The sequence below is a fragment of the Penicillium brevicompactum genome (genome assembly GCF_028827555.1).
Source record: "Penicillium brevicompactum strain IBT 35665 chromosome Unknown utg000006l_segment0_segment0, whole genome shotgun sequence".
NCBI lineage: Eukaryota > Fungi > Ascomycota > Eurotiomycetes > Eurotiales > Aspergillaceae > Penicillium > Penicillium brevicompactum.
This window is the reverse complement of record NW_026623209.1, coordinates 3,139,501-3,165,325: the sequence shown is the minus strand read 5'-3', so window position 1 is coordinate 3,165,325 and position 25,825 is coordinate 3,139,501. Positions and strand designations below refer to the sequence as shown.

Genomic DNA, 25,825 nt, shown 5'->3' with positions numbered 1-25,825 from the left:
GATGCAAACAAATGACACTTTGATCGAATCGGGCTCTGAGCTGCAGTAAGTCTGACAGCTTGGAGGGTGTGTGATGTCCAGGAATAGACTGTGAACGGTGTTGTACAGATATCGAAGGATGCTGAGTAAATGCTAGATTTGGCGCAAAATGCAAGAAACGAAAGCAAAGGACGCGAAGGTAAGGATAAGGCAGAGACGCAAGAAGATCAACACAAAACTGCTCGGAGAGTGCGGAGGTGATGGTGGCTTATCCTTATCGGGGATCAAACTGCCACATGCCCCCGCCTTAGCTTAATCAAGTACCGGTACCTGTCTTCACACGTAAAAAGTGTGGTGATGGAAGTACCCACTGTAGATTTACGGGTCGCTGTTTGGGCCATCCATGCAAAAGGTTAGTCAGCATGGGTTATCAAGTCCATTGTTGTTCGGAGCTCAGTAGTCTAGAAGCAGATCTGGCAGTTCGCTGATTGTTGTCGCAAATTATCAGCGCGGGGTCACTACCGGAACTCCTTACTTGGGGCATCTCGGTTATTGTTTTGCTCCATCACCGCAACTAATGCAGTTTGGGAGCTTGTGAACTGTGTGCATGCGGGCCTATTATCGCCAACCCTCAACTCATTCAGTTTGAGCAGAGATGGGAGTCGACCCTCTTTCCCCAATTGCGCCTGTGCGCCTCAGGGCGCTTCTACTACCTATCGGCAAGATCAAGCGCTCGCGATTCTTAAGTTTCGCTGCCCGACTACAAGCCGAGAATGTAGTTCGGCTAGGGGATATCAGCCCCGATGCGCGGCCAAACAGAAGTATGCGAAATGACATGTTGAATGTCATGCCCATTGCCAATATGATGGGACCAATGCTGACATAGTTGTATTTAGACATGTTCTCGCCGCTGGCCTTCCCTACCGGATTGATTCTCTACGATCTTGCCTTCTCGGTCCCTCCAACCTCGCACCTCGAATTGTTCCCATTTGAGATATACAGAGAGCCGCTCGTGATTATTGCTATAGCGGATGGAAAAGAATTACCGCCGAGCAGCGGTGGAAACCAGAAGCACCCAAACCCAGACGGGCTCGATTCCCTGCTGGAGGAGCTCGAGGGGGTGAAGGAGAGGAACCCGCGAGCATTGGTCAACCAATTGTTGGTATTCGACCATGAGGGATTAGACAAGGTCACCAATGGCCCGGACAATGTCCTTTGGGTCCCCCCGCCCCAGGCCTCCAAGGCCACGACGATGAAGACCGTACTCTGCGACGTGACTGCGGTCCTACTTGCGGAATTGGACGAGTTTGCGAAGACAATCCAGGCCATTCCTTCAATTGAATCACCCAAGGCCTTCTCCTGGGGCCCACATCGCAACCCAGAATTGAGACCCAGACCGGTAGATCGACTGCTAAACCGGATGACTCTTCCCGCACAGCTACCCTCGAGCCCGAGTGGTGGTCAAGACACCCCATTGAGCTCCAACGCTAGCTCCCCTGCCCCGAGTGATCATGAGACTCCCACCACGTTCGACGAAATTACCCGATCGATTCACCTATCCAGTCGCACAAACTCCAACAGCAGAACCCCGTCAATAGCTTCTCCAAAGGAGCATAGCCGTGACCGAATGTCTGTCAGCAACATGAGTGCCACAGATAGAACGAAAAACCGCATTAGGGGTCGCGCTGGTGTCGTCATTGGTACACTGTTTCTGCAGGCAGGACGGTGGCCCGACGCCCTCAAAGAACTAACCGAGGCAGTCAACAACGCCCGTGCTGGGAGTGACTACATTTGGCACGCCAAAGCTCTCGAGACAATTCTTCTTTGTCTGATCATGTTTGGGTGGGCAGGAATGGACTTCCAGGTATGTGATGGAAACCCGCTTAGAAACCTTCGCTAATAGACGGCTGTTAGATTCCATCGGTTCTGTATCCAGTTGCCGATAAATCTTCTAAACCTTCAAGGGATTCAGTGACTCCCAGCAGCACTGGTAACCGAGTTGTTTCCTTGCACAACCTAGCCAACCTCTTGCCAGACCTTTCCAACAACATCCTGAATCTTTACAACCGCGCTGCCAACATCACCGACGAGCCCCTTCCCCAGTTGGTCTTCTCGGAGACAGTCATTCGATTAGCCAGATTGATGGTTTCGGCTCGCGTTCGTGACGGTGCCTTGGATGACAACGCCTTGAAACATATCGTGATGAACGAAACTTTGGTACCCCTCCTCCAGCCCGAGCTTCCTCGCGGGACTGTATTGCTTCGAAAGTCGGAGATTGCCAATTTCTTATACAAAGCCCTGCCAATGGCTGCCGGAGCAGATTTACCAGCCACCGATGCTGTACCCATCATCGTGGGCGTTGTGTCGGTTTTGAATACTCTGGACTTACCGAGGAAGAAAGCCTTCATATTGCGCGAACTTCTCTCTGTGATGGTTCCAAGTCTAGTCCAGGCGCGAAAGATTGGTGCTGCAGAGGTTGGCATTCACCCAGCTGCCGGGTTGGCTTCACTTAGCGATACAGCATTTGACGTCAATGCCCTCGACACGGGATCTGGAAACATGGAGAGCAGCGTCCGTCTTCTTCTTGCGACCATTGGCGAAATTTACGGTGTCCAGCCTTCATCTTTCTATGAATGGGAGAAGAGGTCCAGTCAATCTTCCGCCGCAGGCGGATTGCAGGAAGGCGCTGAATATGACTCAGTGGCAAGCATTGCTGAAAGGGCGTTCAGACATGTAGTTCTGGACCGTTATGGTGATTTGAACTTGAAGATTGATGTTCTAAAGGCCTGCATAAACTGTTGTGAAGCACTTCCCGATTTCAACGGCGTTCTGCGTTTCACGGTCGAGCTCCTCCAGACTATTCGAGGTGATATCATGTTAGGAGAAGGGTACCGAAACCCACCATACCTCCCACAGGACGAACAAGTCCGTCTTCTGAACAACATCAAGCGAACCGTAGGCGCAGGATCTAGGCTAGGTGCCTCGGACATGGTAGCCGAGTATTGGGACGACTTCCTAGTGCGTGATGTTCAGCCGCTGGCACTTCCGGATCCTAAACGGCCCGTACGACGGTCTAAGACAGAACTGGATGCAGTCACCACTACTTCTCAAACATCGAAGAAGGATCCATTCCTGTATAATCCTTTCGCAAAGGCCAGCAGCAAGGCATTGGAAGTTATCACAGTGGCTGATGAGCATGCCTCTTACCGAGTCACCCTCCAGAATCCCTACGAGTTCGAGGTTGAGATTGAACATTTGCGCTTGGGTGTGTCACTCGATGCTGTCGCGGAAAACATTATCCTCGCCCCGCTCTCTATCCAGGATATCATTGTGACTGGTGTCGCCCAAGGGGAAGGCAATCTTAATATCACAGGTTGCGTCGTGAAGGTTCGTTACTGTCGGATGCGAAGATTCCCCATTTTCAACACATTTTGGAAGCCAGACCCCGACGTGAAGTTCAAGCGAACAGGGCTGTGTGCCAAGCAGCCTCTGACGGCGCGGCCAATTTCCTGGAGCTCAACAACCTCCAAGGATGGCAAGGTCGATATCAAGAAAGGACCTGAAGCTACTTCTCGTGAAGTCAAGGTAATCGCTAGGCAGCCATCCCTTGTGATTGAGTCAATGTCCTTGTCGCAATCAGCAATGATGGTACTTGAGGGTGAAGTCAAGACCTTCACCATTACTCTCCAAAATGCCTCTACCTGTCCCGTGGACTTCGTTCTATTCTCTTTCCAAGACTCAACGACAAAGCAGCTTCAATCTGCATTGAGCAACAAGGACCTGCTGCCCGTTGAGACGTACGAACTGGAGTTGAAACTGGCGACCAATCCGGCTTTGCGGTGGCGCCGTGAGGGTCAAGACTCGAGTGATTGCTCGATTGCGGCAGGCGAAAAGGCGACATTTACAGTTGATGTCCTCGGAAAGCCTGGCTTGCAGGAAACCACGGTGCAAATTGACTATTCCCGCTTGAACGCAGCCCCAGGTGAATTGCCTGATGTGTTCTATACACGCCAGTTGTTTGTACCGTTGACGGTCACAGTGAATGCAAGCGTGGAGGTTGCCCGCTGCGACATTCTCCCGTTCAGCGGTGACTTTGCATGGAAGAACAACATCGAGCCACCCGTCGAGTCAGTGAAGGGATCTGATGCGTCGCTTTCTACTCAAGACAATGATCCCTTTTCACAGGTTCTGAGTCGCCTTGGCAATGGTGCCTATGGGCCTGACCATTGCGTTGTGCTAGTCGATCTGCGCAACGCCTGGCCAAGTCCAGTCTCTGTATGGCTGCGCGTGAGCGAGCAGTCATTAGAGGCACTTTCGGTTGAGACGAAGAGCGAGGATAACACGAATGGCCAGTACTCTGTTGGTGGAGAGCTGCAGCCTGGACAAGTCTCTCGCTTCGTTCTCGTCATGCCGCGCGTCTACCTTGACAACCCCCACGCCGCCATTCCTGTGGTGAACACCGGCACCAGGCGACAATTCGTCGTCAGCGCCAACAAACTATCATTTGAAGCCGAAGCGGCCTCTCGCGAAGCCTTCTGGTTCCGGGAGGAACTTCTCAAGAGAGTTCTTGGAGGCTGGAAAGAACCAGCTACAGGCCGCGAGGGATCCATCGACCTACGAAACATCAGACTGAACAACCGCATGGTTGAAGCAATTCGTCTCGAAGACATCGAGATGACGTTCTCCATGGCCTCGCCATCTTCATCCGGCGATTCAGAAGCAATCGAACAAACCGGCCGTTCTCGCTTCCGGGTCAAGACAGATGATCTCCTCACTTTGACCGTCACTGTCCACAACCGCTCATCCCGCCCGATCCATCCTCTTCTCCGTCTTCAACCAAGTCTCCGCCACCAGCCAAACAATGTCGCGCTTGATCTCACTCGTCGCCTCGTTTGGACCGGCATGCTACAACAGGCTCTTCCTATTCTCCCGAGTGGCGAGTCCGCCCAAATCTCCATTGGTCTGACCGTGCTCTGTCGGGGAGAATACGAATTTGGCGCCAGTGTCGAGGAAGCCCGCCTTCTGCGACCATCTCTCATCGACGCCCATGCCCAAAACGCCGATGCTACAGCTCCCCATGACGAAGGTGGTATCAAAGATACCTTTGGTGCGGATGTCGTGCGCCGCCGACGTATCTGGCATGCAAAGGAACTGTGTATCATCCATGCCAGTGACTCATGATGCTCATTTTGATTTTTCGGTCGACCTTCGAGATTGATACACGTGATACGGTTTCCTTTGTAGCCTAACTTCATGATGACTATGTAGCATACCCCAAATCTTTGTACAAACCCCAACCTACCTTTGCGTGATGAAGCCAAGCATATGATTCTAGAAACATAGAGCATCTATCGTTATTATGTCCCATTTCCTAAGATTTCTACTACTGTTCCCTTGGGCTATACTAGATAGGCCCAGGGGTATGTTTGCTGAGGCATCTCCAGAGATCCTGTGTTCAATTTCTCGTACATCCTTGCTACTTGCAGGGCTATAAAGTACAAGTGGGGCGCTCGGAGCCGCTGAGCTCGCGGGGCGAAATGGGCATGTATAAGTAATCTCGGCATTCACAAAACGCCCGAGAAGACCGAGCAGTCAGCCAAGCGCACATCGGGCTCCCTTGAGGCTAAACTACAACGGTATGACACAGCCGCAACGGATGAGAAGGAATGTACAGAGAGCCTTGGAATCTGATTGGCATGAATATGATAATGATGATGTCATGTTTTATAGGGCCTCGGGGGAATTATAAAAGCGCGATATGCTGCTGACCGGCATTGACTTGCAATTTTGTTTTATTTCACATATCTAAATCTCTTGAACATGCCCAAGCCAATTGCAATCATTGCCGGCGCTGGCCCCGGAACTGGCAGTGCTGTCGCCCGCCGCTTTGCCCTATCTTACCCTGTGGTTTTACTTGCTCGATCGCAACAGTCGCTAGACCCCTTGGTGGACGACATCACACAGAATGGCGGCTCCGCCATGGGCATCCCCACCGATGTGACGAGTGCTGCGAGCATGGGATTGACAATGGACAAAATCAAGAACAAGTTCGGACCGGAGATCACAGTCGCGGCAGCAATCTACAATGTCGCGAGCAAATTTTCAATGAAACCTTTTCTGGAACAAAAGCCAAGAGAATTTATTGAAATGTTGGAGCCCTCGATCAAGGGTGCATTTAACTTCGCTCAGGCCACACTGCCTTACATGTTGAACGGTGACCAGGGACAGTACCCTCCCACACTCATTTTCACTGGTATAGTCCACGGCAAGGTCCAAGAGAAAGTATTATGGGCTAATGATATTAGGCGCCACGGCTTCACTCAAAGGTAGCTCTGGGCTATCCGCGTTTGCCATGAGTAAGTTCGGAACTCGTGCTATGGCCCAGTCTCTGGCGCGTGAGTTCGGGCCCAAGGGTGTCCATGTCTCTCATGCTATTATTGATGGAATTATCGACACCGAGAAGACCAAGAGCTTCGGCCAGAACGCTCCGGATGCGAAAATCGACCCACAAGGGGTAAGTGGATCTTGCTTTCTCTCTCTTCTCGCTCTCTTGTGCTCTTGTTTGGTTCCAAGTCTAACTCGACCTTGCAGATTGCGGACTCTTACTGGCATTTGCACACACAACCCAGAAGTGCGTTTACTCACGAGATTGACATTAGGCCCTTCTCCGAGAAGTGGTGAGAGGCAGATGAAACAACTTGTCTCTGCAGTCAGACTATGTATGACAACAATTGTTTCCGATCATGCATACCTTGGAAGTAAATATGCCATTCGGCTAACACCTACAATCTGATTATTTATCACAAGCCTCAACGCCGCGCTCACGCTCGGCCAAAAAGACCATGATGGTTGCTTAAAAACTGGAGTAGTTATATATTGGCTTAATCTCATATTTCGATTGGTACAGGAAGGGAGCTATTTTCAACCTTGGAACTTCGAGACTTCCTTTTGAACTGTCCTTTGAACTGTCTAATAAACTGTCTTCCAACTAATTGTCGAGTCATCATGATTGGTCGAGTGAAGGAAATCTTGGCTAAGCCGTGAACAGAGAAATACCTAAGAACAAGGTATGTTTGGATGAGCAGTCTAGCAAACCTCTCCCAGCCAACTCGGTATCAATTTGAAGACGATATGATTTTATCAACCACTGATCTGAGCACATACGACCACAGGGTGTGGAGAACAGGGCTTCCCGTCCGCTCAGCCGTACTTAAGCCACACGCCGGTGAGTTAGTAGTTGGGTGGGTGACCACCAGCGAATCCTCACTGTTGTATGTTTTTGGTTCTATTGGATTCGCCTTTTTGCCTTCTTAGGGAGTCTCCCCTCTCTTGCAATTTCTCAACTTGGCTATATTTTTGGTTGTCCTTCCAACTAATCATCGAGTGCGGAGTAACGGTGATTGATCGAGTGAAGAAAGCCTTGGCTAAGCCGTGAAGACAAAATTAGGGATTGGAGATTGGAGAGTCAGCTACTTGAATTTGCCTCTGGATAGCAAGGGGCTGCCAATGACGATCTCTTTCATCTTTTATTCTAAGTACACATTATGATGCCATGAGGAAATGCCCGAGCAGAAATAAGGCCAGCTCCGCTATCTCATCAAAAGCCATGGAAAATACCTCTCTTAAGGTCATCCAGTCAATCAATCACCTGTTGTGTTTGTTCTCTCGAAAGAAATCCTCGATTTTGGTCCACTGTACATCGGGATAACGGTCGTTATCAATCGGATCAAGTTTTCCAGCACCAGAAAACATGTTCACCATGTACTGCATACCCTGCCAGGCGGGAAACACGTCATTCTCTCCACCAAAAAAGCGCAGACCGCGGATCATAAGTTCTGTAGAGCCCACGGTACCAATCCAGTTGGGTTTATATTCCACCCCCTCGACATTGGTATGTGCCTGAGCGATGTCCTCGATACTGACTGTCGCACTAGCAATGCGAAGAAAGTTGGGCGTGGGAGTGGGGTCCGCAGCTACAGCCGCTGTGTATGCAGCAGTATCCACCATTGTCGTGAAATCAAGGAGCTGTGTGGTTGATCCGATGTATGTAACCTTCCGTCCTTTGTGGTTGATCATAGGCGAGTCCCCAACCAAGAGATCCATAAACCCGCCATTGAGGATACTCGTCCAAGAGATACCGGACTTCGTTAACGTGGTGTGGAACTCGCGTCGTAAATCCAAGTTGCGGTTAGATCCCACTTGGGTCTTTGTAAAATCGAGAGAGAAATCAGAAGGGATGAATTTTGGTACTTGAGCAGCCACGGAAGCCTCTAGGAGGGTACCCTGGGCTGTATGGATCACATCCCTTAATCCTTGAAGGGTGGAGACAACACAAATCGCGCCAGTCAATTCTTTGGTGAGGGCCGGTACTGCGGCGAGGTCGATAGGGGTAACCGTCACGCCAGCGTTGCGGAGTTTCTCGGTGCGCGAGGAATCTGTGTTGGGGCGGACAAATGCCTTGACGGCGACGCCGCGTTTGACCAAGGCCAATGCAACAAGCTGGCCTAAGCCACCAGCGGCGCCGGCTACTGCGACGAATGGTGGACTCATTTTGCAGTGCAACCAGTAGTGTCAAGTTTCAACAAATTCAATGGGGATTGATCTGTATTGAGTTCCCATCGGAAAAGGTCATCAATTTATACATTTCGTCATGTTAACTCTCACTTCAAGCTTAGCTCCAAAAGGCCCTGGAGCTGGAGCCCTGGAGATTTCGGGAGATTAGTCACCGTCGTTGCTCGGGGTTGAAATTATCACCGCAGCCCCGAGGCCCCTTCGCCACTGACATTCAATATTACCTTCTTACCAAAGTGCTCAGCTCGGGATTTGACAGGCGAGTAGCGATGATTAATTTCAAGGCTCTCTAGTCAAAATTACTTTGGAATGCTCTGCCAATTTCCAGACTTAACCTCGGAACTCTAGCATAGCTTGGGATATATAATGTCAACCACAACGCGCATAGATAGTGAACGAAAACTCCATTCTCACCCCCAGAGCCTCGGAAAATTAATCTTGGAACTCTGCATACCTGAGTACATCTTTTATCTTTCACCTCTAACATAATGACTACAAAATATGCCCCCTTAGCCCCCGGGAATTCAAAATCTTCAACCGCATGGCGGAGAAGATGCAGATGCTGGTACCAACACTCTCCGAAACAAAGATGAATACAGCTAACACGGCTTTATCAAGCACCAATGGTTCCAAGCTCGATGGGATGTCATCTATGAGGTAGCGAAAACATCACAAAGACCTGCAAAAATGTCTATCAGAGGTTACCTCCATTTGTGTTTGGAATTTTGCGAAAACCTCGAAGCGCATCACCAGATTGAAGAGGTAACAATATCCCCATAGCTTCGCATTTGAATTTACCAGTGCACTAACATCTACGGATTTGTTTCAGATTCGCGTTTTCCCTTTTCTCGCAACACGCATGCCTGCCTTCGCCAACCATGACGAATTGATCGCGCAGCATAAAGTCATCCACAAAGGTCTCGAGAAACTTGAAGCCTATGCTGATGACTGTTTACAAGGCAATATTGACTTGCGTTACAATGAGCTAAAAGGAATACTAGACGCATTCGGGGCGACTTTATGGGAGCATCTGGATGATGAAGTGCGGCAATTAGGTGCAGAGGAGACAAGAAAATATTGGTCAGTGGACGAGATGACTCGAATGCCAATGTAGTATAGCAAGCGACCATTTGTGTGCGCTTTCTCGACTTCAACAAGATAAATATTTGGATCTATTTGGCCAGTTGGCAGCCCTGGAGTTGCTCACAGATGACTAAGGCGACTCCCCGACCTCGGGACCTCGGGAATGAGGTCACGAATGTGGAGAAGGGTGTTTTTTTCGAAATTCCAAGAGTTCCGACTCTTTTTCACTTTTCTCCCATATGGCCGCAGAATCCAGGCAACCAAAACAACTGCCGTGTGGAGGGGGGTCATCATTGCTGCAGCGGAGTTGTCATGATTGCAACCGCAGAAAGGTACGATGTAACAAGGAGTCTCCCTGCGACAATTGCGTCAGGCTTGGGATTGAGTGCACCTTCCCCCCACCGGGCCGTAAACCCCGAGAAAAGCCAATTAAAAAACAATCACAAAAGTCGCACTTGCTCTCACGATTAAGTCTCCTGGAGCAAGAGGTTCAGAAGTTGGGTGGGCAGAGTCAACCCAGAGCTCCCTCTACGGACCAAGTAGAGCAGCAATACCGCTCTCAAGACCCACAGATCGGCTGGATTCTACCATCATGGCTGGCAGGGAACTTGGAGCCCGATCAGTCAACGAAACTGGATGAGCATGATTCTGAACCGCGTGGGAAAACCAAGTCGCCGCAGGATAACTCTGCTACACTCAGTGATGAATTTGGACGCTTAGTCCTGGACCGAAACAGCGGGACTAGTCGCTATGTGAACCACCGAGTTTTAACAGGGCTCGCAGATCAGGTATATCACACCCTCAACGGAGCACGGAGCATAGTCGATAGTTTCAAACAAGCTTGCTGAGCATATATTAACATACTAAACAAAGGTGAAAGATATTCGGGACTTATTTGACGGACTATCTTCGCCGACACCGTCCGAGGATGACGTCTCTACGCCTGCCTCAGCAGCGGATCGGGAAGCTGAAAGCCCTTTTTTATTCGGTTATCATTCGCTAGCATCTTCATTACGCTGTTATCACCCATCCCCGACCATCGGACATCTTCTTTTGAGTGTGTTCGAGGAAAACGTCGCGCCTATAATAAGGATCGTCTTTACATCCGCATTGAGAGACTTGATCCAAGCTGCGGTCACGAATCCTGACGAACTCGACAAGGGCTCTGAGGCTCTGGTATTTTCAGTTTATTTCGCTGCAGCTTCCAGTATGACAGAAGAACAATGTCTCGGAGAGATGGGGGAAACTCATGCCACCCTGACTAAAAGGTTTCGCTTTGCTGTCGAGCAAGCACTAGCGCGAGCTGGATTTCTCCATACCCGCAAACTGATTGTCGTACAGGCTGCGGTGCTGTTCCTTAGCTGCGCTTCGCACCCCAGGGATGCTCATTTTGTCTGGACCATGATTGCCGTGGTTACTCGCCTTGGCCTCGGCCTGGGCCTGCACCGGGATGGCGTTAACTTTGAACTAAGCCCATACGAAACGGAAATGCGTCGACGGACCTGGTGGTACATTTATCTGTTAGATGTGCGAACATCAGAATCCCAAGCAACTAGCCCTCAGATACGGGAAGGGGACTATAACACGCTTCTACCTTTGAACATCAATGACGAAGATCTGGCACCCGATATGATTGAGACTCCAAAGGAACGAATTGGGTTTACGGATATGACCCTAACCCTCGTTCGATGTGAAATTCTCATATCGCATCGCAAGTTAGTGCAAATAAGTGACCCGGCAGTCAGTGTTAGTACCCAGCAAGCAATACTCGAAAGCCGTCTACTCGCAGTCGACGAGTGCCGACAGGCTCTCGACAATCGATACGTCCAACATTGCGACCTCGGCATTCCAATTCAATGGGTAACGGCAACAATTGCACGAGTCGCGCTTGCGCGTCTGTGGCTTGTGTCGCACTTCTCACTCATGACAGCCGACGGATTCCAGCCAGACCTATGGCCCGAGAAATGCGATGTCCTCATTCTCACAGCGATTGAAGTATTGGAGTTTGTCTATCTACTCGAAACCCACGAAAACACCGCCCAATGGTCATGGTTGTTCCAGGGATATGTGCAGTGGCAATCTTTTGCGTTTGTTCTGTCCGAACTCTGCGTGCGCCCGATATCTACACTCGCTGATCGTGCTTGGATGGCGGTGAATCGGGTGTATGACCGGTGGAATGGGCCCATGAGCCACGGACCCGGGTTGATGATGCGCTCATTGGAACGTCTCAGGGCGCGTGCAGCAGCAGCTCGAGAGAGGGAACTCGCTCAATCACAAATGGCTGCTCCTATTCAGCAAAGCTTGGACGATACGTATTTTGGGGAAACACGCATGCTGAATCAAACAGCGAAGCTCGCTGAAGATTTACTCGCTGTCGAGACCGCATCTCTTGATATTTTCAGGGGTATAGTGCACGATATAGGCATATAATGTTCAAAGTATTGGGATATTGAAAGAGTGCATCATTTCAGGTTTTGTAGACTCCATGGAAAGTCATGTGTATGGAACATGTTTGCAAATTTTGGTTCTCACAAACAGGCTAGGCATGCGGAGTAGTGTACGCAGAGTTTCATGAGAGAGAACACAGCTCATAATGTCACAGATTAAATGACAATTTCCTTCGAGATTAAAGCTCGTTCGTCTGCGACAGTAAAGATTTTCAAAGACAGGCAGTATGATATGAGTGGGTGCGTCACGAGTGTGATAGCAGTTGATCAACACAACGTTCGGCATTCGCTGTTCATGCTCGGGGCTCGGGGGTTCGATTTAAGGCCGCTGCCGTAGACACGGCGACGAATGATATGCGAGGAACGGCGCTGATCCGGAATCTTATCCTGTGGTCACCAATCAAAAGATTTGCTAATACGGGTCTCACTCCACTACTTCAATTGTCCGGGTTTGGGTTGTTAATCTTCCTCATTTGTCGTCATCGGGGGTTCCGCATCTTGATCCGCTTTCGCCAAGAACCGTAGATCGCTGAGAAATGTGGATTGAAGAACCCCCGCGAATGATTATAGCCGGCGACGGAAATCGGTCCTGACGTTCGAGGCCGAGCTGAGTGATTGTGCCTCATTAGCTTGTCGACCTCCGATCTGGGCCCGCCACATGAAGTTTATAAAACCGCGGTGACGTCCTTCTTTGTCACAGCTATACACTTCCCAATCATTCAATTCTCAAGAGAAACCTGGGAATCTTCATCTACAACTTTCAACGAGTCCATCTTTCACACTGATTGTTCATCATGTCCAACTTGATCACTGTCTTCGGAGCCACCGGCAACCAAGGAGGCTCCGTCATCGATGCTATCCTCAGCGATCCTCAGCTCTCTAGAGAGTTTAAGATTCGTGGTATCACTCGTGACACTACCAAAAAGACCTCTCAGGACCTTGCCAAGCGCGGTGTTGATGTTGTCTCGGTAATGCCTCTTTGACAAGCCAACCCAGACAAACAACTGATATGTGAAAATATAGGCCGATCTCGACTCTGTGGACTCCCTGACCGCTGCTCTCAAGGGCTCGCACACCGTCTTCCTCGTTACCAACTACTGGGAAACCATGAACGCGGACGTTGAATACACCCAGGGCAAGAACGTGACCGACGTTTGCAAGGCTGTTGGCGTTTCTCACCTTATTTTCTCCTCCCTCCACCACGTGAAAGAGGAAAGCAAGGGTCGACTCACAAACGTGCCCCACTTTGACAGCAAGGCCAACGTCGAGAAGTACATTCGTGCTTCTGGGATTGGCGCTAGCTTCGTCCTTCCGGGATATTACATGTCCAACTTCACTCAGATGCTGAACCGTGCTGAGGATGGCTCTTACCAGCTTTTCTACCCCATTAGCAACGACGCAAAGTTCCCGCTCTTTGATGCCGCCCAAGACACTGGTGAGATTCTTTCTACACGTTTATTCATTTGATTGAGCCGCAACTAATTCATCGAGTAAAGGTCTATTCGTGAAAGCCGCTCTTAAGCACAAGGGTCAATTGAAAAACCACCAGATCTTGGCCGCTGCCAAGTACTATACCCCCAGGAAATTGTCGACATTTTCTCTCGGGTGTCTGGCCACAAGGCTACTTTCATTCAACTTGACGCAGAGCAGTACAAGGCCGCCCTGCCACCTGCTATTGCTCAGGAATACCTTGAGAACCAACTCTTTGTGGCTGACCCTGGATACTATCTTGGAGAGTCTCTCGAGCCCAGCTTGAAGCTTCTTGACGCTCAGCCCGCCACTTGGGACGAATTTGTCAGGAAGAATGTTTCCGCCTGGAAATGAATTATTTATCCTGTGCGGAGTATGTCGCATAAATGCCTGCAATGACTTTTGCGATCATAGTTCTCTGTCACGCAATTTGATCAATATTGAGATACATTGAATCTACTCCGCACTGAATTTGTCAGTTATTCAAATTATGGTAGTATTGAAATAGAACGGCACTGGAAACACCCATTCTGTATTGCCCTATCCATTTTTCATGGTGAAAGGTTTTTGCAGGTTCCAAGGATGTGATATCGTGGAACTAGAGGTATAGAGCTGTGGAGCAGATTGAGCCCAAGTTGCTTTTCTGTCAAAATAGGGAAAGCACTATAAATTCGACTTAGTTCGCTGCTTGTATTTGTGGAATGTTATGTATGCGACAGTACTCCGTAGTCAGTTGCCTTGGTGATTATTGGGGTGCTATGCAGAAAAGTGATAATGCAGGTCACAGCAAATCAAATGTCTAGCCTGATATGGAGTGAGCTGAAATTGGCCAGATAATTGGTCAATATGTTGTTGCTTGGTATTTATTGCCTGTTGCTTCAGCTCAATTTGCTTTTTTTCACTTCCAATAAGTTTATGGTGGCAATTGACATTCTTTAGTATTATTTTAGTGTCACTCTTTAGTCTCTTTAGGACGGAAGTACCCGATGTCGGTCGCCCCACTTTAAAAATCGGGGCCGTGGGTGACTCCCGGGACTTTACTTTCTTTACTTTCTTTACCTTCTTTACCTTCACCTCTTCTCCCTTTACCACCAACATGGAGCATATTCGCCAGACATTTGCTCAATGCAAGACTGAGGGCCGTCCGGCCCTAGTCACCTATGTGACAGCCGGTTTCCCTCGCGTCGAAGAGACTCGGGATATCTTACTCGGCATGCAAGCTGGAGGGTCTGGTGAGTCACTCCATGTAAAAATTCACTTTTGTGCCACGCTGAACGGATGTCTTGACAGACATTATTGAGCTCGGGTTACCTTTCACTGACCCCATTGCGGATGGCCCAACTATTCAAAAATCTAACCTCAAGGCGCTGGAGAATGGAGTCACCATTGCCTCCATGCTGGAGATGGTCCGTGATGCTCGCCAACATGGTCTCAAAACACCCGTGCTTTTCATGGGCTACTACAATCCCATTCTCCGCTACGGAGAATCTAAATTGATGGCAGATTGCAAGGAAGTAGGCGTCAACGGCTTCATCGTTGTCGACCTCCCCCTGAAAGAGGCAATTCGCTTCCGTGAGGGCTGCACCAAGACTGGGTATGAAACCATGAAGTTGCTGGTAAAGATTTTCGCTGACTGTTTTTAATATAAAGACTTTCTTACGTCCCACTGATCGCACCATCAACCACCGAGGAGCGTATGAAAACTCTCTGTCAGATGGCTGACTCTTTCATCTACCTTGTGTCGCGCATGGGCGTGACTGGCGCCACTGGAACTCTCAACTCAGAGCTCCCAACCCTCATTCAGAAAGTCAAAGACCTCTCTGGAAATGTACCTGTGGCAGTAGGCTTCGGTATCAGCACGCGCGAGCATTTCCTCAGTGTGACCTCCATCGCTGATGGCGCCGTGATCGGCAGTCAAGCTATCACTGTCCTTAGCGATGCTCCAGCTGGACAAGCTGGAAAGACCATCGAAGAATATTGCTCACAAATTACGGAACGAAAAGTTGCACGAGACTCTTCGCCTGCCACAGCCCAGGTTCCTAAAGCCACCGAGACCGACTCGACGCCCGAGGAGGAAACCGACTTGGCCGATGGACAGGGTCGATTTGGCACTTTCGGTGGCCAGTATGCTCCTGAGGCTCTGATAACCTGCCTGGATGAACTCAATGCCGGCTTCGAGGCCGCCCTCAACGATCCCAAGTTCTGGGAAGAATACAAGAGCTACTATCCCTACATGGGTCGTCCATCCAGCCTTCACCTTGCCCAGCGGCTCACCGAACACGCAGGCGGTGCCAATATCTGGCTCAAGCGTGAAGATTTGAACCACACGGGCTCTCACAAGATCAACAATGCCCTTGGTCAAATACTCATCGCCCGCCGCCTCGGAAAGACAGAGATCATTGCCGAAACAGGGGCAGGCCAACATGGCGTGGCAACGGCTACCGTTTGTGCCAAATTTGGGATGAAATGTGTCATCTACATGGGCGCAGAGGATGTTCGTCGACAGGCATTAAACGTCTTCCGTATTCGCTTGCTCGGTGCTACCGTAATTCCAGTTGAATCAGGCTCGCGAACCCTTCGCGACGCAGTCAACGAAGCATTCCGTGCATGGATCACCCGTCTTGATACTACACACTACATCATCGGCTCATCAATTGGACCTCACCCCTTCCCGACCATGGTTCGCATATTCCAGAGTGTAATCGGCGAAGAAACCAAGTCTCAACTGAAGGCACTCGGCAAAAGCCCCGACGCCGTGGTCGCCTGTGTTGGAGGCGGCTCAAACTCCACCGGAATGTTCTATCCATTCTCCAAAGATCCCTCTGTCCAGTTAATCGGCGTCGAAGCCAGTGGAGATGGACTGGACACGGAGCGACACTCAGCCACGCTGGGCGGTGGATCCGTTGGAGTTCTCCATGGCGTTCGCACCTACGTCCTCCAAGATGAACATGGTCAAATTTCCAACACCCATTCTATTTCCGCTGGCCTTGATTACCCAGGCGTTGGACCGGAGCTTGCGAATTGGAAGGAAAGTGGTCGCGCTACTTTCACCTCCGCCACCGATGCGCAGGCCTTCGAGGGATTCCGCTTGCTCAGTCAGCTCGAGGGCATCATTCCTGCGCTTGAAACTTCCCACGCGGTGTGGGGTGCCATCGAGGCCGCCAAGAAATTGGGTCCTGGTAAGGACCTGGTCATTTGCTTGAGTGGTCGTGGAGATAAAGATGTGCAGACCATCGCGGACGAGCTGCCTAATATTGGGCCCTCGATCGGTTGGGACTTGCGTTTTTGAACGTATGTTCGGTTCAGCAGCACGTACATGACCGGCACATATCATCAGCAAAGTGTTCATCGTGGGCAGCATTTTCGCTGGATTTCGGGAACCAATTCAGTTAGTCATACATTCGGGGCGTAGAATCAAAAGTTTCAAAGGGTATTCGTTTTCAAAATCAAGTACTTCTCTCTCACACACATAAAGGCATCTCTCTCCCAAATCAATTTGCTCCCAAATTCTTCAGACCCTATCGTGTGGCTCTCTATGCTCCTCAACCGTTGACACTAACTGAATACATGAATTCTGGCTGAAACGAAGATGCATCTCAACAAAGGTGCTCTGATGACAGATCATCCTGAAGATTGAAGATTCCAATAAGATGATGATGGGGGCAAGTCGAAAAACGAGGGGGGGCTTATACGAACTCTAAACAGCCCAACGCGCCTTCCATCAGCCACAGCGCTGTAAACCAGGAAAGCACCCTACCAGGAGATGTGGGAACAGCGACTCGTGGTGATTCCATCACAGCCGAGCAGTCATGGGGAGTGAGGACAACCCATCAGCGGTCCGGCTTATCAATGTCTGCTCCAGGATCGTCAGTTCTCCGGATTTTGCAAACAGCAACACCTGATGCGCCATTTTCCATGGGTATTGTCACAGTAAAACGCTCCCAGCAAAAGGACATACGAACATGACCTGGCGGTAAAAGCGGCGAAAGCGGCAAGCACGGTGTGAACGGTGGAAGCGGCACTGAGCCGCGAAGCCTGGAGCTGAACTGATCGCCCATGACGCTCATCAAATTCACAGTCGTGAGAAGTTCGAAACCGACTGACCATGAAGAGCTTGTAAAATTCATATTCAGGTGCAGCTAATTCCATCTATTTCTGCATCTGTGAAGAAATCATTATGCTCAGTGACCGCATTTGCGATTCCGCATATGCCGTCCATGCCGAGCTCGGAAATCCCCCAAGCTGCAGCACCCTGACTAGCTCCGGTTTCTTTTCAATCCCGTTGGTGCCGCTGCGAACTGTTGCCACTCCTGGAACCGGCACTCCTTGTGTCGGAATTTACTCCTCCGGCCTCCAACGCTTTCAGGACGAAACTCCAAGACACCCACCTCGACAGATTTCGACATTGAAACATGAACATGAAAATTGTTATTTTTTTGAAAGAAAGGAGATAATCGACGTCTGTTACTTTGCGTGCACAAGACTCTCAGTGCTACTGGTCTCCTGTCCCTGACGATCCGACTGACCCCAAGTGACCTCCATCTGGGTAGTCATAGTAATAATATTTTTGTCATATTTTTTCACGGATCCGAGCTCCGCCGAATGACCCGCTTCAACGACCGTCAGACTCTGGTCCTGCGTCTGCCGGGTGTAATTCGATCTGTCCTCGAGATTATAGCCGAGCCGGACCCGACCGCTAGTGGAGCCGTACGGGCCGGTGCGGGTCGAGCCTAAGAGCTTAGGGCCCAGTCGCGCGATGAGAGGCTTGAATGAGGGAGCGCAGGCGGCCACGAACGCAAGCCCGACTTCAATAGTCGATACGCAGAAGAGAACTGTGTGTGTATAATTTTTCGGTAGGTGACGGTCGAAGTCATCGAGGAGGATGATGCGGATGATGCCTGCGACCACCGTTCTTGTATTGTTAGTATGGAAATCGAATTCGATCGCGAAAAGCCCGGGGACCCACAAAAGACCGAATGACAGGATTCCAACGACCATTAGTTTTTGATTGCGCTGCATCTGCAGACGGTATACAATCCAGGTTGGCAGTATCAAGGCGAGGACGTCGGTTAGGATGGAGATCGAGGCTGTTCCAGTAACGAAATCGGCGAAGTTGAGGCACTTGGCGTTGGGATAAGCGGCGGCATTCCAATTCGAGGCGATCGGGACGCAGTGGAAAACGGTGATGAAGAACGTCGCTATGCCGGCAACTCCGTTGAAGATTAGAAGGCCCCAGATAGCCCATCGAACTGATTTCTTCTGGCCAGTTAGACGTAACAAGAATAGAAGAATCGATGTCTTCACGAGAGCCAGGATGGGATTGTAAAGCAGCTCGGTCTGTGTTGTGTCAGCGCGTCTCTCTAGCATGACTCGGTCTTGCCTACTGCGTAGCCATATTTATTTCCCAAAATGGGCGAGTAGTCCTTAGGTACCTCCCAGACATTGTATCCGATGAAGGTTTCAATAATCACTAGATTGTGAAATATCAGTAACTATGCTTTCGAGTTCATCGAGCGCTGATCTTACCCTCATACGAAGTGAATGTTTCCGCCCAATACAAGATCTGCGATCGATCTGTCAATCATGCTTGGTCCGTGTGATGAGAGGTACTAACCATAGCAATGCAAATGACCCAGTCATCTAGAAAATGTCAGCATCTTATAGAGCAGGCTGAATATGAAGGTCTGACCTGCACCAAATGACTTTGTCAAGGTACGGCTATACAGACGTAAAGCCACGGCCACGGTCGCAAGGGCTGGAAATGCAAAGATCAGGCCTATAGCCTGCGGTTGTAGATTGTCTCCGGCCATGATGCTTCCAGGTACGGCTTAAAAGTCGAAAGAGAATATCTGGGTGCGTGTCCGGCAGCGGAATTTTACTGAGCGCACGAGGGCTGCCCTTTAGCTACATATGTCAATCTCAAACGGCCCCCAGCTGGCGTTCAGGCCTTGTAAATATTCCTTGTCCTAGACGGGATGATTTGCCATGCTTGTGTTAAGTGGCGTTCGCCGATTTGTTCTTCAATGGAAGTCTGGAATAAGACATCGATGGACTTGATCCACATTGGGTCTCTTTCCGATGGAGAAAAAGGCCTGGGTACCTTGAAATGGAATAGTTCCGGAAAAATTTGATGGGTAAATCCAATCTTTCAAGCGTTAAATTTCAGGAGGGGCTAGTTTAGAGACTAAAATCGGAACCCACCCTAATGTAGTTTGAGGTGCCAAGGCGTGTTCATAAGTGGCATAACGGCATTGTATACCACGTGCATCGATTAAGTTAAACAATGTGAGATACAATGCATTGGTGCGCACAGTGGATAGTTTTGGCACTGTGTTGGATAGGTAATATTGGGGCTCAGAAGGGCACAACGCGGAATGAGAACGCCCCCAACCTTGGAAGTACTCCACAGTTAATTGCTTGACAATGCAACTAGTCATTTAGTGTGTAGGGACCTCGGAATATCCAAGACACTCGGTTACAGTTAACAAAAGCCACTGGCTTAGCTAGAGAGCGACAATAATGAATAAATCTCCGGAACTACCAAATTCCCCATAACGGCCTGGCCCAGTAGGTTGCCTCCTTAGGGCTGCGTGGGCTGACTCCTTGTCGCCGATATAGTATTTAAGAGCCCCGAGGTCCATTCTCATTCCCCTCTCGCTATTATCGCCTCCTTAAATTCAGCATCATTGAATATGAAGGGGTTTTGGAAGTTCAGTCTTTCTGCGAGTGCATCCCTCGCCGGGGCGATCCCAACCGTTTCGCTCACAGCAGGAGCAGCCACCACGGTCGTCCCCACGGTGGACTCAGCCCCATCCCTCTTTTACCATGAGAGGGTTCAATTGACCGAGGGCGTACTTGCAGATGTTTCAAGTGCTTTGCAAAACGGCGACATCGCCAAGATGTTCGCCTTCGCCGGCAACTCCACATCCAACTCCACGGTTGCCAAGAGGGGCGTGCATCATCGGTGCAAGGCCATGCCTGGAGACCTTTTCTGGCCTTTGGATTTGGTCTGGGATCTTTTTGACTTGTTGTTGGGTGGTCGTCTGATTAAGACAGTGCCGCTGGCAGCTTACTGCTACCCAGACTGGCCAGAATACGATGCCACCAAGTGTGCAAGCATTACCACGGATTGGATGTCTTCGCAGCTGCATATGGCCGATCCTGCCTCAATTATGCTTCCTTTATATGAAGGCCGCACGTGCTTGCCCTCGCCGTATAACTATACCTCAACATGCAAGCAGGGCGCGTACCCGACGTATGCAGTCAATGTGACCAACGTGGCACAAATCCAGCTAGCGGTTAACTTCGCTCGCAATCTGAATCTTCGGCTGGTGGTCAAGAACACCGGTCATGACTTCAATGGTAAGGCCTCCGGCAAGGGGGCGCTTTCTATCTGGACGCATTATCTCAAGGAGAAGGAGTTCCTCCCAACTTTCAAGGCTGCAAATGGCTATGTCGGTCCGGCCGTCAAGTTTGGCTCGGGTGTGCAGGTGTGGGAAGCTTATGAGTTTGCAAAGTCCGTTGGTCACTCTGTTGTCGGTGGTGAGGCTGTGACTGTTGGCTTGGGTGGTGGCTACACTGCTGGTGGTGGTCACTCCCCTCTTTCCAGCTTGTACGGTCTGGCATCTGATCAGGTCCTCGCAATGCAAGGTAAGCTTTAATGAGCGCTGCAGAGAGGCACACCACTAATTAATTTCTAGTCGTTTTGGCAGATGGTCGTTTCATCACCGCAAGCTCCACTCAGAATGCAGATGTTTTCTGGATGTTGCGTGGTGGAGGTGGCAGCACCATTGGAATCGTCACTTCTCTGACCGTCAAAGCCCTACCTCAACTTGAGACTACCACTGTGACTTTCAACTTCACCGTGAATGACACCCCGGGTCCAGACGCTTTCTGGGCAGCAGTCGGATCTTATCTCGATAACTTTGAGACTCTTGTTGATGCTGGTACCTACGGTTACTACTACATTGGTGCTTCCTCGGCCGAGATCGGAACGACATATCCCGGTGATACTGACTACTACTTCCGCATGGAATCCTTCGTCGCTCCCAACATGAGTCTTGACCAAACCAAGACTCTTCTTGCTCCCTGGTTTGACTCTCTTGACGCTTTGAATGTTTCCTACACTCCCTGGTACAACCACGCGGACAACTTGTGCGTGAATTGCAACACCCTCCCTTCAAATCCGTATCGTTTATGTCCCAACTAACCATTCTTTTCTAGCCACGATGCCTGGGTTGTCTCATTCCCCGAAGAGTATGTTGGAACTGATGTGGTCAAGACTGCATCTCGTCTTCTTCCTCGCAGTGTATTCCAAAGCGACAATCTCCGCAACCAAACATGGGCGGCCTACAAGGACGCTGTTGACCAGGTACGTCGTTCAGTAATATCTACTGAATGGATCATGCACGTCATATATGTTTTCATTTTCTTACAAATTACAGGGTCTTTTCCTCGCCGGCTTCCACATCAGCGGTACTGGTATCGCCGTCGACCCCCCAACAGATTCCTCAGTGCTGCCTGCTTGGCGCGATGCCCTCACACATGTTATTGTTGGCTCACAGTGGAACTTTACCACTTCTTGGGATGTTATTGAAGAGTCTTCGCTCTTTGTGACCAAGTGGATGGACGTGTTGCGTGATATCGCCCCAGACTCAGGTGCCTACATGAGCGAGGGTGATCTCCTCGAGCCCAATCAGCAAGAGGCATTCTACGGCGTCAATTACCCACGTCTATATGCTCTCAAGCAGAAGTATGATCCCACAGGACTCTTCTTTGCTTTGACAGCTGTCGGTGCGGAAGACTGGGAGGTCCAGACTGTTGACCCGCTTCCTTATTCGTGGAACAACAATGGCAGACTTTGTCCGAAGTCTGTTTAAAAGTTGGATGGGGCAGGTTTGTTTTATCACATTACAGATTGTTCTATAGATAAGGGATAGTCCATCGATAGAAATTAATATTTGGGTAACTTGTTTTGGCAGGCTTTCCAATATGCGAATTTTACCACGAAACCGCTACCTACACGTACGACTCAGTGAATGCTAGTTATGAAAGAGTTCGAAGCCGGGAACAAGGCAAGAATTTGCAGCGTCAGTAAATTGTGTGGATAAATGCTAGGTCGACCCTATACTGGCTGAAAAAAGTCAATAAATTGAAGCGTCGGAACCGAACATATCCTATCGGGATAGTTTCCTTCTTGATTGAAGATGTACTCGTGTGGAGTGACAATGATTGTTATGGCTCGAATGCTGGTATGGTTCGAATCATGCATATTCGGGAAGATGGTACTTTTGAGATCGCTCCATTGACCTTCCTCGTACTGCTTGTGAAACAGATTGACCTCAATAGAGCAGAGGGTCTTCGGCATTGAGTTGAGGAATGTCAGAAAGTCATCTTTTGAGACATCAAAGCAGCTCAAACCAATATGACGGAGCAGTGGCCATTTGTTGACAGGTAAAAGGTTGACCAACTGGACTGGCAGGTTCTCAGAGCTCGGGATTGTTGAAGTCGAAAGGGAAAAATGCTCCAGACTTCCTGCTTCCTCGAGTGCAGAACGAAGGTATCCGCGAGATTGATTTGCCCAATCATGGATTCCACCCTTTATATGAAGAGCAAGATCTAAGCGACGAAGACCAGGGCGTTTCAAAAGCTTGACGAAGTGATCATACTCAACGCAAGGCTCGTCCAGAATCGTCACGTTAACCCCGGTTTTGTGTGACCCAACGTCGAAAACGAGCTCTGAAATGTTGTGTTCGAGTTGCGCCAGAATACGGAGGACTATTCTTGTCCCACGCCATCGCTCCTTATATTGCTTCTGTGTGTTCGACCACCGGGATGGGCTGCGATGTAACACAAATGATCCAGCTCCCCTCGTGGGCCAAAGTCGAGGAATAGCATAGATGAACCCACCAGGCAGCGATCTAATCATTGGCGTTTCATAAAGCGGACGAAGCAACAACCCATGGGCCCCTGATGTTATTGTGATCCTTCTCAGGGCTGGAAACTTCTGAAGTCCACAAATAAAGGCAGTTTCGTCTTCACCAGATGCCAAAGTCTTCTTCTGTTGATCAGAATGCATGTCATAAATCTGCCGACATTCGAAGCTTGTCATTTGAGCCTCCCCTGCTTTTTGCCACCTGATATGATCAGGGTGACCATGCTGCATTGATCGATAGTAGAGAAGTTCTTGGTTTGCCCTGAGCTCTCTCACAAACCATTCAGCAGATTCTGTGAAACGCGCCTCATCCCAAACTATCTCCGTCACTTGCTTGCGGAATTTCGCATGATCGGCAATAGCGTGGAATACCTTGATGTCCAAAGGGTTGGCAGAGATGAATACCCTCGATAAGCGCAACGGGACCAGATTCTCTAGCGCTTTGCATGTTTGCCTGAGTGCCTTCAAATCTCGGTTTGTCAGGTGCGAGATGATGATCAACAGAAGCTCGTAGGGTATGAGAACAAGCCGGGACATCTCACCTCGCGTGAAAGTACTGCTGCACTGAGCTGCGATTGCTGGACTCGACATGAGATAATCTGGTCCGTTGGCAAGATGCTCAAATCCAGATAACTGAATCGGGGGAGATTTTAAAGGTGCTGGAAATTTGTTTGTCCGGCAATCTCAAAAGAGACCTCGAAACTTTGGATGAATTGATGGTGAACATGGCCTCTTGACCCCAGGGCCCCAGACTTCCAGGGCTTCAAGAGATGATGACGAAGGAAGAGTTTTGGAACATGGGAAGGACTTAACAGCTCGCACTAGCTAGAGCTCAAGAGAGCTAACAGGCTGAAGCCTCCTTGGGGGCAGCTGTTCATATACATTTTGAGAATATCGAAGGCCTTTTCCGACAATATATTCTCGTCAACTTCCATATTTCCTCGGTATATCGGCTCGATTCTGTCCCCATCTAGCTCGTAAAGACAACCAAAACGCCTGACCAGGCATATATAGTGATGCTCCATCTCAGCCTCGGCGGCAGGGGGCTCTGAAGAGCCGTTTAAAGCAGCACTGTGGTATGTTTGATCTAATTCAGATGAATTTTGCAGGTAACGGGCTCGGTCGGCTGGGTTCTGCTTCATGAACCTGTCAAAGAAGGAGCCTGGTTCTATGACTTTCAGTTGATACCATGTACCATTTGGGGGAAGGCAAGTCTCCTACCAACTTGCTCACCGCTAAAGCATTACAAATGCAATGCAATATAGCATAAAGACCACAGGCATTGTTTATAGTCTGCTGTAACCACAGAACGTCCCCTTTCGGAGCGACATGTTCGATTTTTTGCTCTGCGTACGCAGGACAATCTGGCAGTACCAGGACCAAAGCTTCGATGGGATTTTGGATGCCAATGCGAATGTTGTCCAATTGATCTGATTCCAGAGACCAAATGTCAACAAATTGAAAAGATCGAGGTACACCCATGTTGTGCATCAAACTCGTGAAAATTTGAGGATCGGATTCCAGAGGAATGAAATGTTTTTCGTCTACTCCATTTCAGGCTGACTCACATTGGTGGTGAGAGATGAAGTTTGATGGAATCTTTCGTCACTGAGTTGGGATGGTCGTGAGTTGAGGATCACACAGTGCACCACAGCGAGGTACTGAGAGACACCCCGGGGCCTCGCTTACAAGCCACGATGCCTTGCCTCAACTGTAGGTGTGATTGCTGGATTTAGCTGCGCATACTGGAACTGACATTAGATAATTCGAATGTTGGAATATTGAGAGCGCGGGAAAACAGAAATGTATCGTGATTCCCTCTGCTGGGAGACCCGAGGAACCTAGGAGAGAAGAGAGAGGCACACAGAGAGAGAGGAAAAGAAGGAGGGAAGGAGGGAGGGAGAGAGCGATAAGTTCTCTGAGGCTATGGCTTATGGCTGTCAACCCATCCAATTGTGCTGGAGCGTGAGACCACAGAGCCACAGGCCCCGGCAAAGAATAGTAAAACATAAGGAGAGCAAGGCAAGTGACTACCGGCTCACACGGAGCAACGCAATATTTTTTAAATTTTTCGAAAATGACTTGCTGCCGAGTCGCTCTTGAAAGGGAGAGATCTCAATGTGGTTGAGCCTCTAGACGTCACTCTATCCAAGCGTTGGAGTGTTTGTCTCCACCGCCAGCGGGCTAGGTCTTCCATTTCGAAGCAACCTGACAATGCTTTTCGCCCAGTACAGAGTACAGCCCAAGGCCGTGAGGACAATTGCTCTTGTCTCCGGGGGGGGATTAAATTGAGTTGCGCGGCGACCTTGGCATCCCTTGCATTCCAAGGTCGGACTGAAGA

The 25,825-nt window shown here is 49.7% G+C and overlaps 9 protein-coding genes across 9 annotated transcripts; 6 read left to right on the top strand and 3 right to left on the bottom strand.

Annotated features, from left to right (window-relative positions):
- Positions 1-634: 634 nt before the first annotated feature.
- Positions 635-5,160, top strand: N7506_009405 (TRAPPII-specific subunit TRS120; the record flags this gene model as incomplete). Its single annotated transcript, XM_056958698.1, has 3 exons — positions 635-800; positions 876-1,843; positions 1,894-5,160. 3 exons carry the CDS (start codon positions 635-637, stop codon positions 5,158-5,160), a joined length of 4,401 nt encoding a protein of 1,466 aa, XP_056808088.1.
- Positions 5,161-5,799: 639 nt separating this feature from the next.
- Positions 5,800-6,660, top strand: N7506_009404 (uncharacterized protein; the record flags this gene model as incomplete). Its single annotated transcript, XM_056958697.1, has 3 exons — positions 5,800-6,232; positions 6,285-6,493; positions 6,571-6,660. 3 exons carry the CDS (start codon positions 5,800-5,802, stop codon positions 6,658-6,660), a joined length of 732 nt encoding a protein of 243 aa, XP_056808087.1.
- Positions 6,661-7,623: 963 nt separating this feature from the next.
- N7506_009403 (uncharacterized protein) lies at positions 7,624-8,529 on the bottom strand (the record flags this gene model as incomplete). Its single annotated transcript, XM_056958696.1, has 1 exon — positions 7,624-8,529. One exon carries the CDS (start codon positions 8,527-8,529, stop codon positions 7,624-7,626), a length of 906 nt encoding a protein of 301 aa, XP_056808086.1.
- Positions 8,530-9,237: 708 nt separating this feature from the next.
- N7506_009402 (uncharacterized protein) lies at positions 9,238-12,063 on the top strand (the record flags this gene model as incomplete). Its single annotated transcript, XM_056958695.1, has 4 exons — positions 9,238-9,312; positions 9,380-9,630; positions 10,106-10,421; positions 10,507-12,063. The coding sequence occupies 4 exons, from the start codon at positions 9,238-9,240 to the stop codon at positions 12,061-12,063; spliced, it is 2,199 nt and encodes a 732-aa protein (XP_056808085.1).
- Positions 12,064-12,874: 811 nt separating this feature from the next.
- On the top strand, positions 12,875-13,904 carry N7506_009401 (NmrA/HSCARG family protein; the record flags this gene model as incomplete). The annotated part of the gene is made up of 3 exons (XM_056958694.1): positions 12,875-13,048; positions 13,104-13,515; positions 13,609-13,904. 3 exons carry the CDS (start codon positions 12,875-12,877, stop codon positions 13,902-13,904), a joined length of 882 nt encoding a protein of 293 aa, XP_056808084.1.
- A 619-nt stretch (positions 13,905-14,523) lies between these two features.
- N7506_009400 (uncharacterized protein) lies at positions 14,524-16,839 on the top strand (the record flags this gene model as incomplete). Its single annotated transcript, XM_056958693.1, has 3 exons — positions 14,524-14,782; positions 14,841-15,144; positions 15,201-16,839. Coding segments are annotated over 3 exons (2,202 nt in total), but the record flags the coding sequence as incomplete, so codon positions are not given.
- A 1,175-nt stretch (positions 16,840-18,014) lies between these two features.
- N7506_009399 (uncharacterized protein) lies at positions 18,015-19,188 on the bottom strand (the record flags this gene model as incomplete). Its single annotated transcript, XM_056958692.1, has 4 exons — positions 18,015-18,887; positions 18,935-19,020; positions 19,077-19,113; positions 19,165-19,188. Coding segments are annotated over 4 exons (1,020 nt in total), but the record flags the coding sequence as incomplete, so codon positions are not given.
- A 1,054-nt stretch (positions 19,189-20,242) lies between these two features.
- On the top strand, positions 20,243-22,429 carry N7506_009398 (FAD-binding oxidoreductase; the record flags this gene model as incomplete). The annotated part of the gene is made up of 4 exons (XM_056958691.1): positions 20,243-21,200; positions 21,251-21,704; positions 21,774-21,921; positions 21,995-22,429. The coding sequence occupies 4 exons, from the start codon at positions 20,243-20,245 to the stop codon at positions 22,427-22,429; spliced, it is 1,995 nt and encodes a 664-aa protein (XP_056808081.1).
- Positions 22,430-22,674: 245 nt separating this feature from the next.
- Positions 22,675-24,075, bottom strand: N7506_009397 (F-box protein; the record flags this gene model as incomplete). Its single annotated transcript, XM_056958690.1, has 1 exon — positions 22,675-24,075. The coding sequence occupies one exon, from the start codon at positions 24,073-24,075 to the stop codon at positions 22,675-22,677; it is 1,401 nt and encodes a 466-aa protein (XP_056808080.1).
- Positions 24,076-25,825: the final 1,750 nt, after the last annotated feature.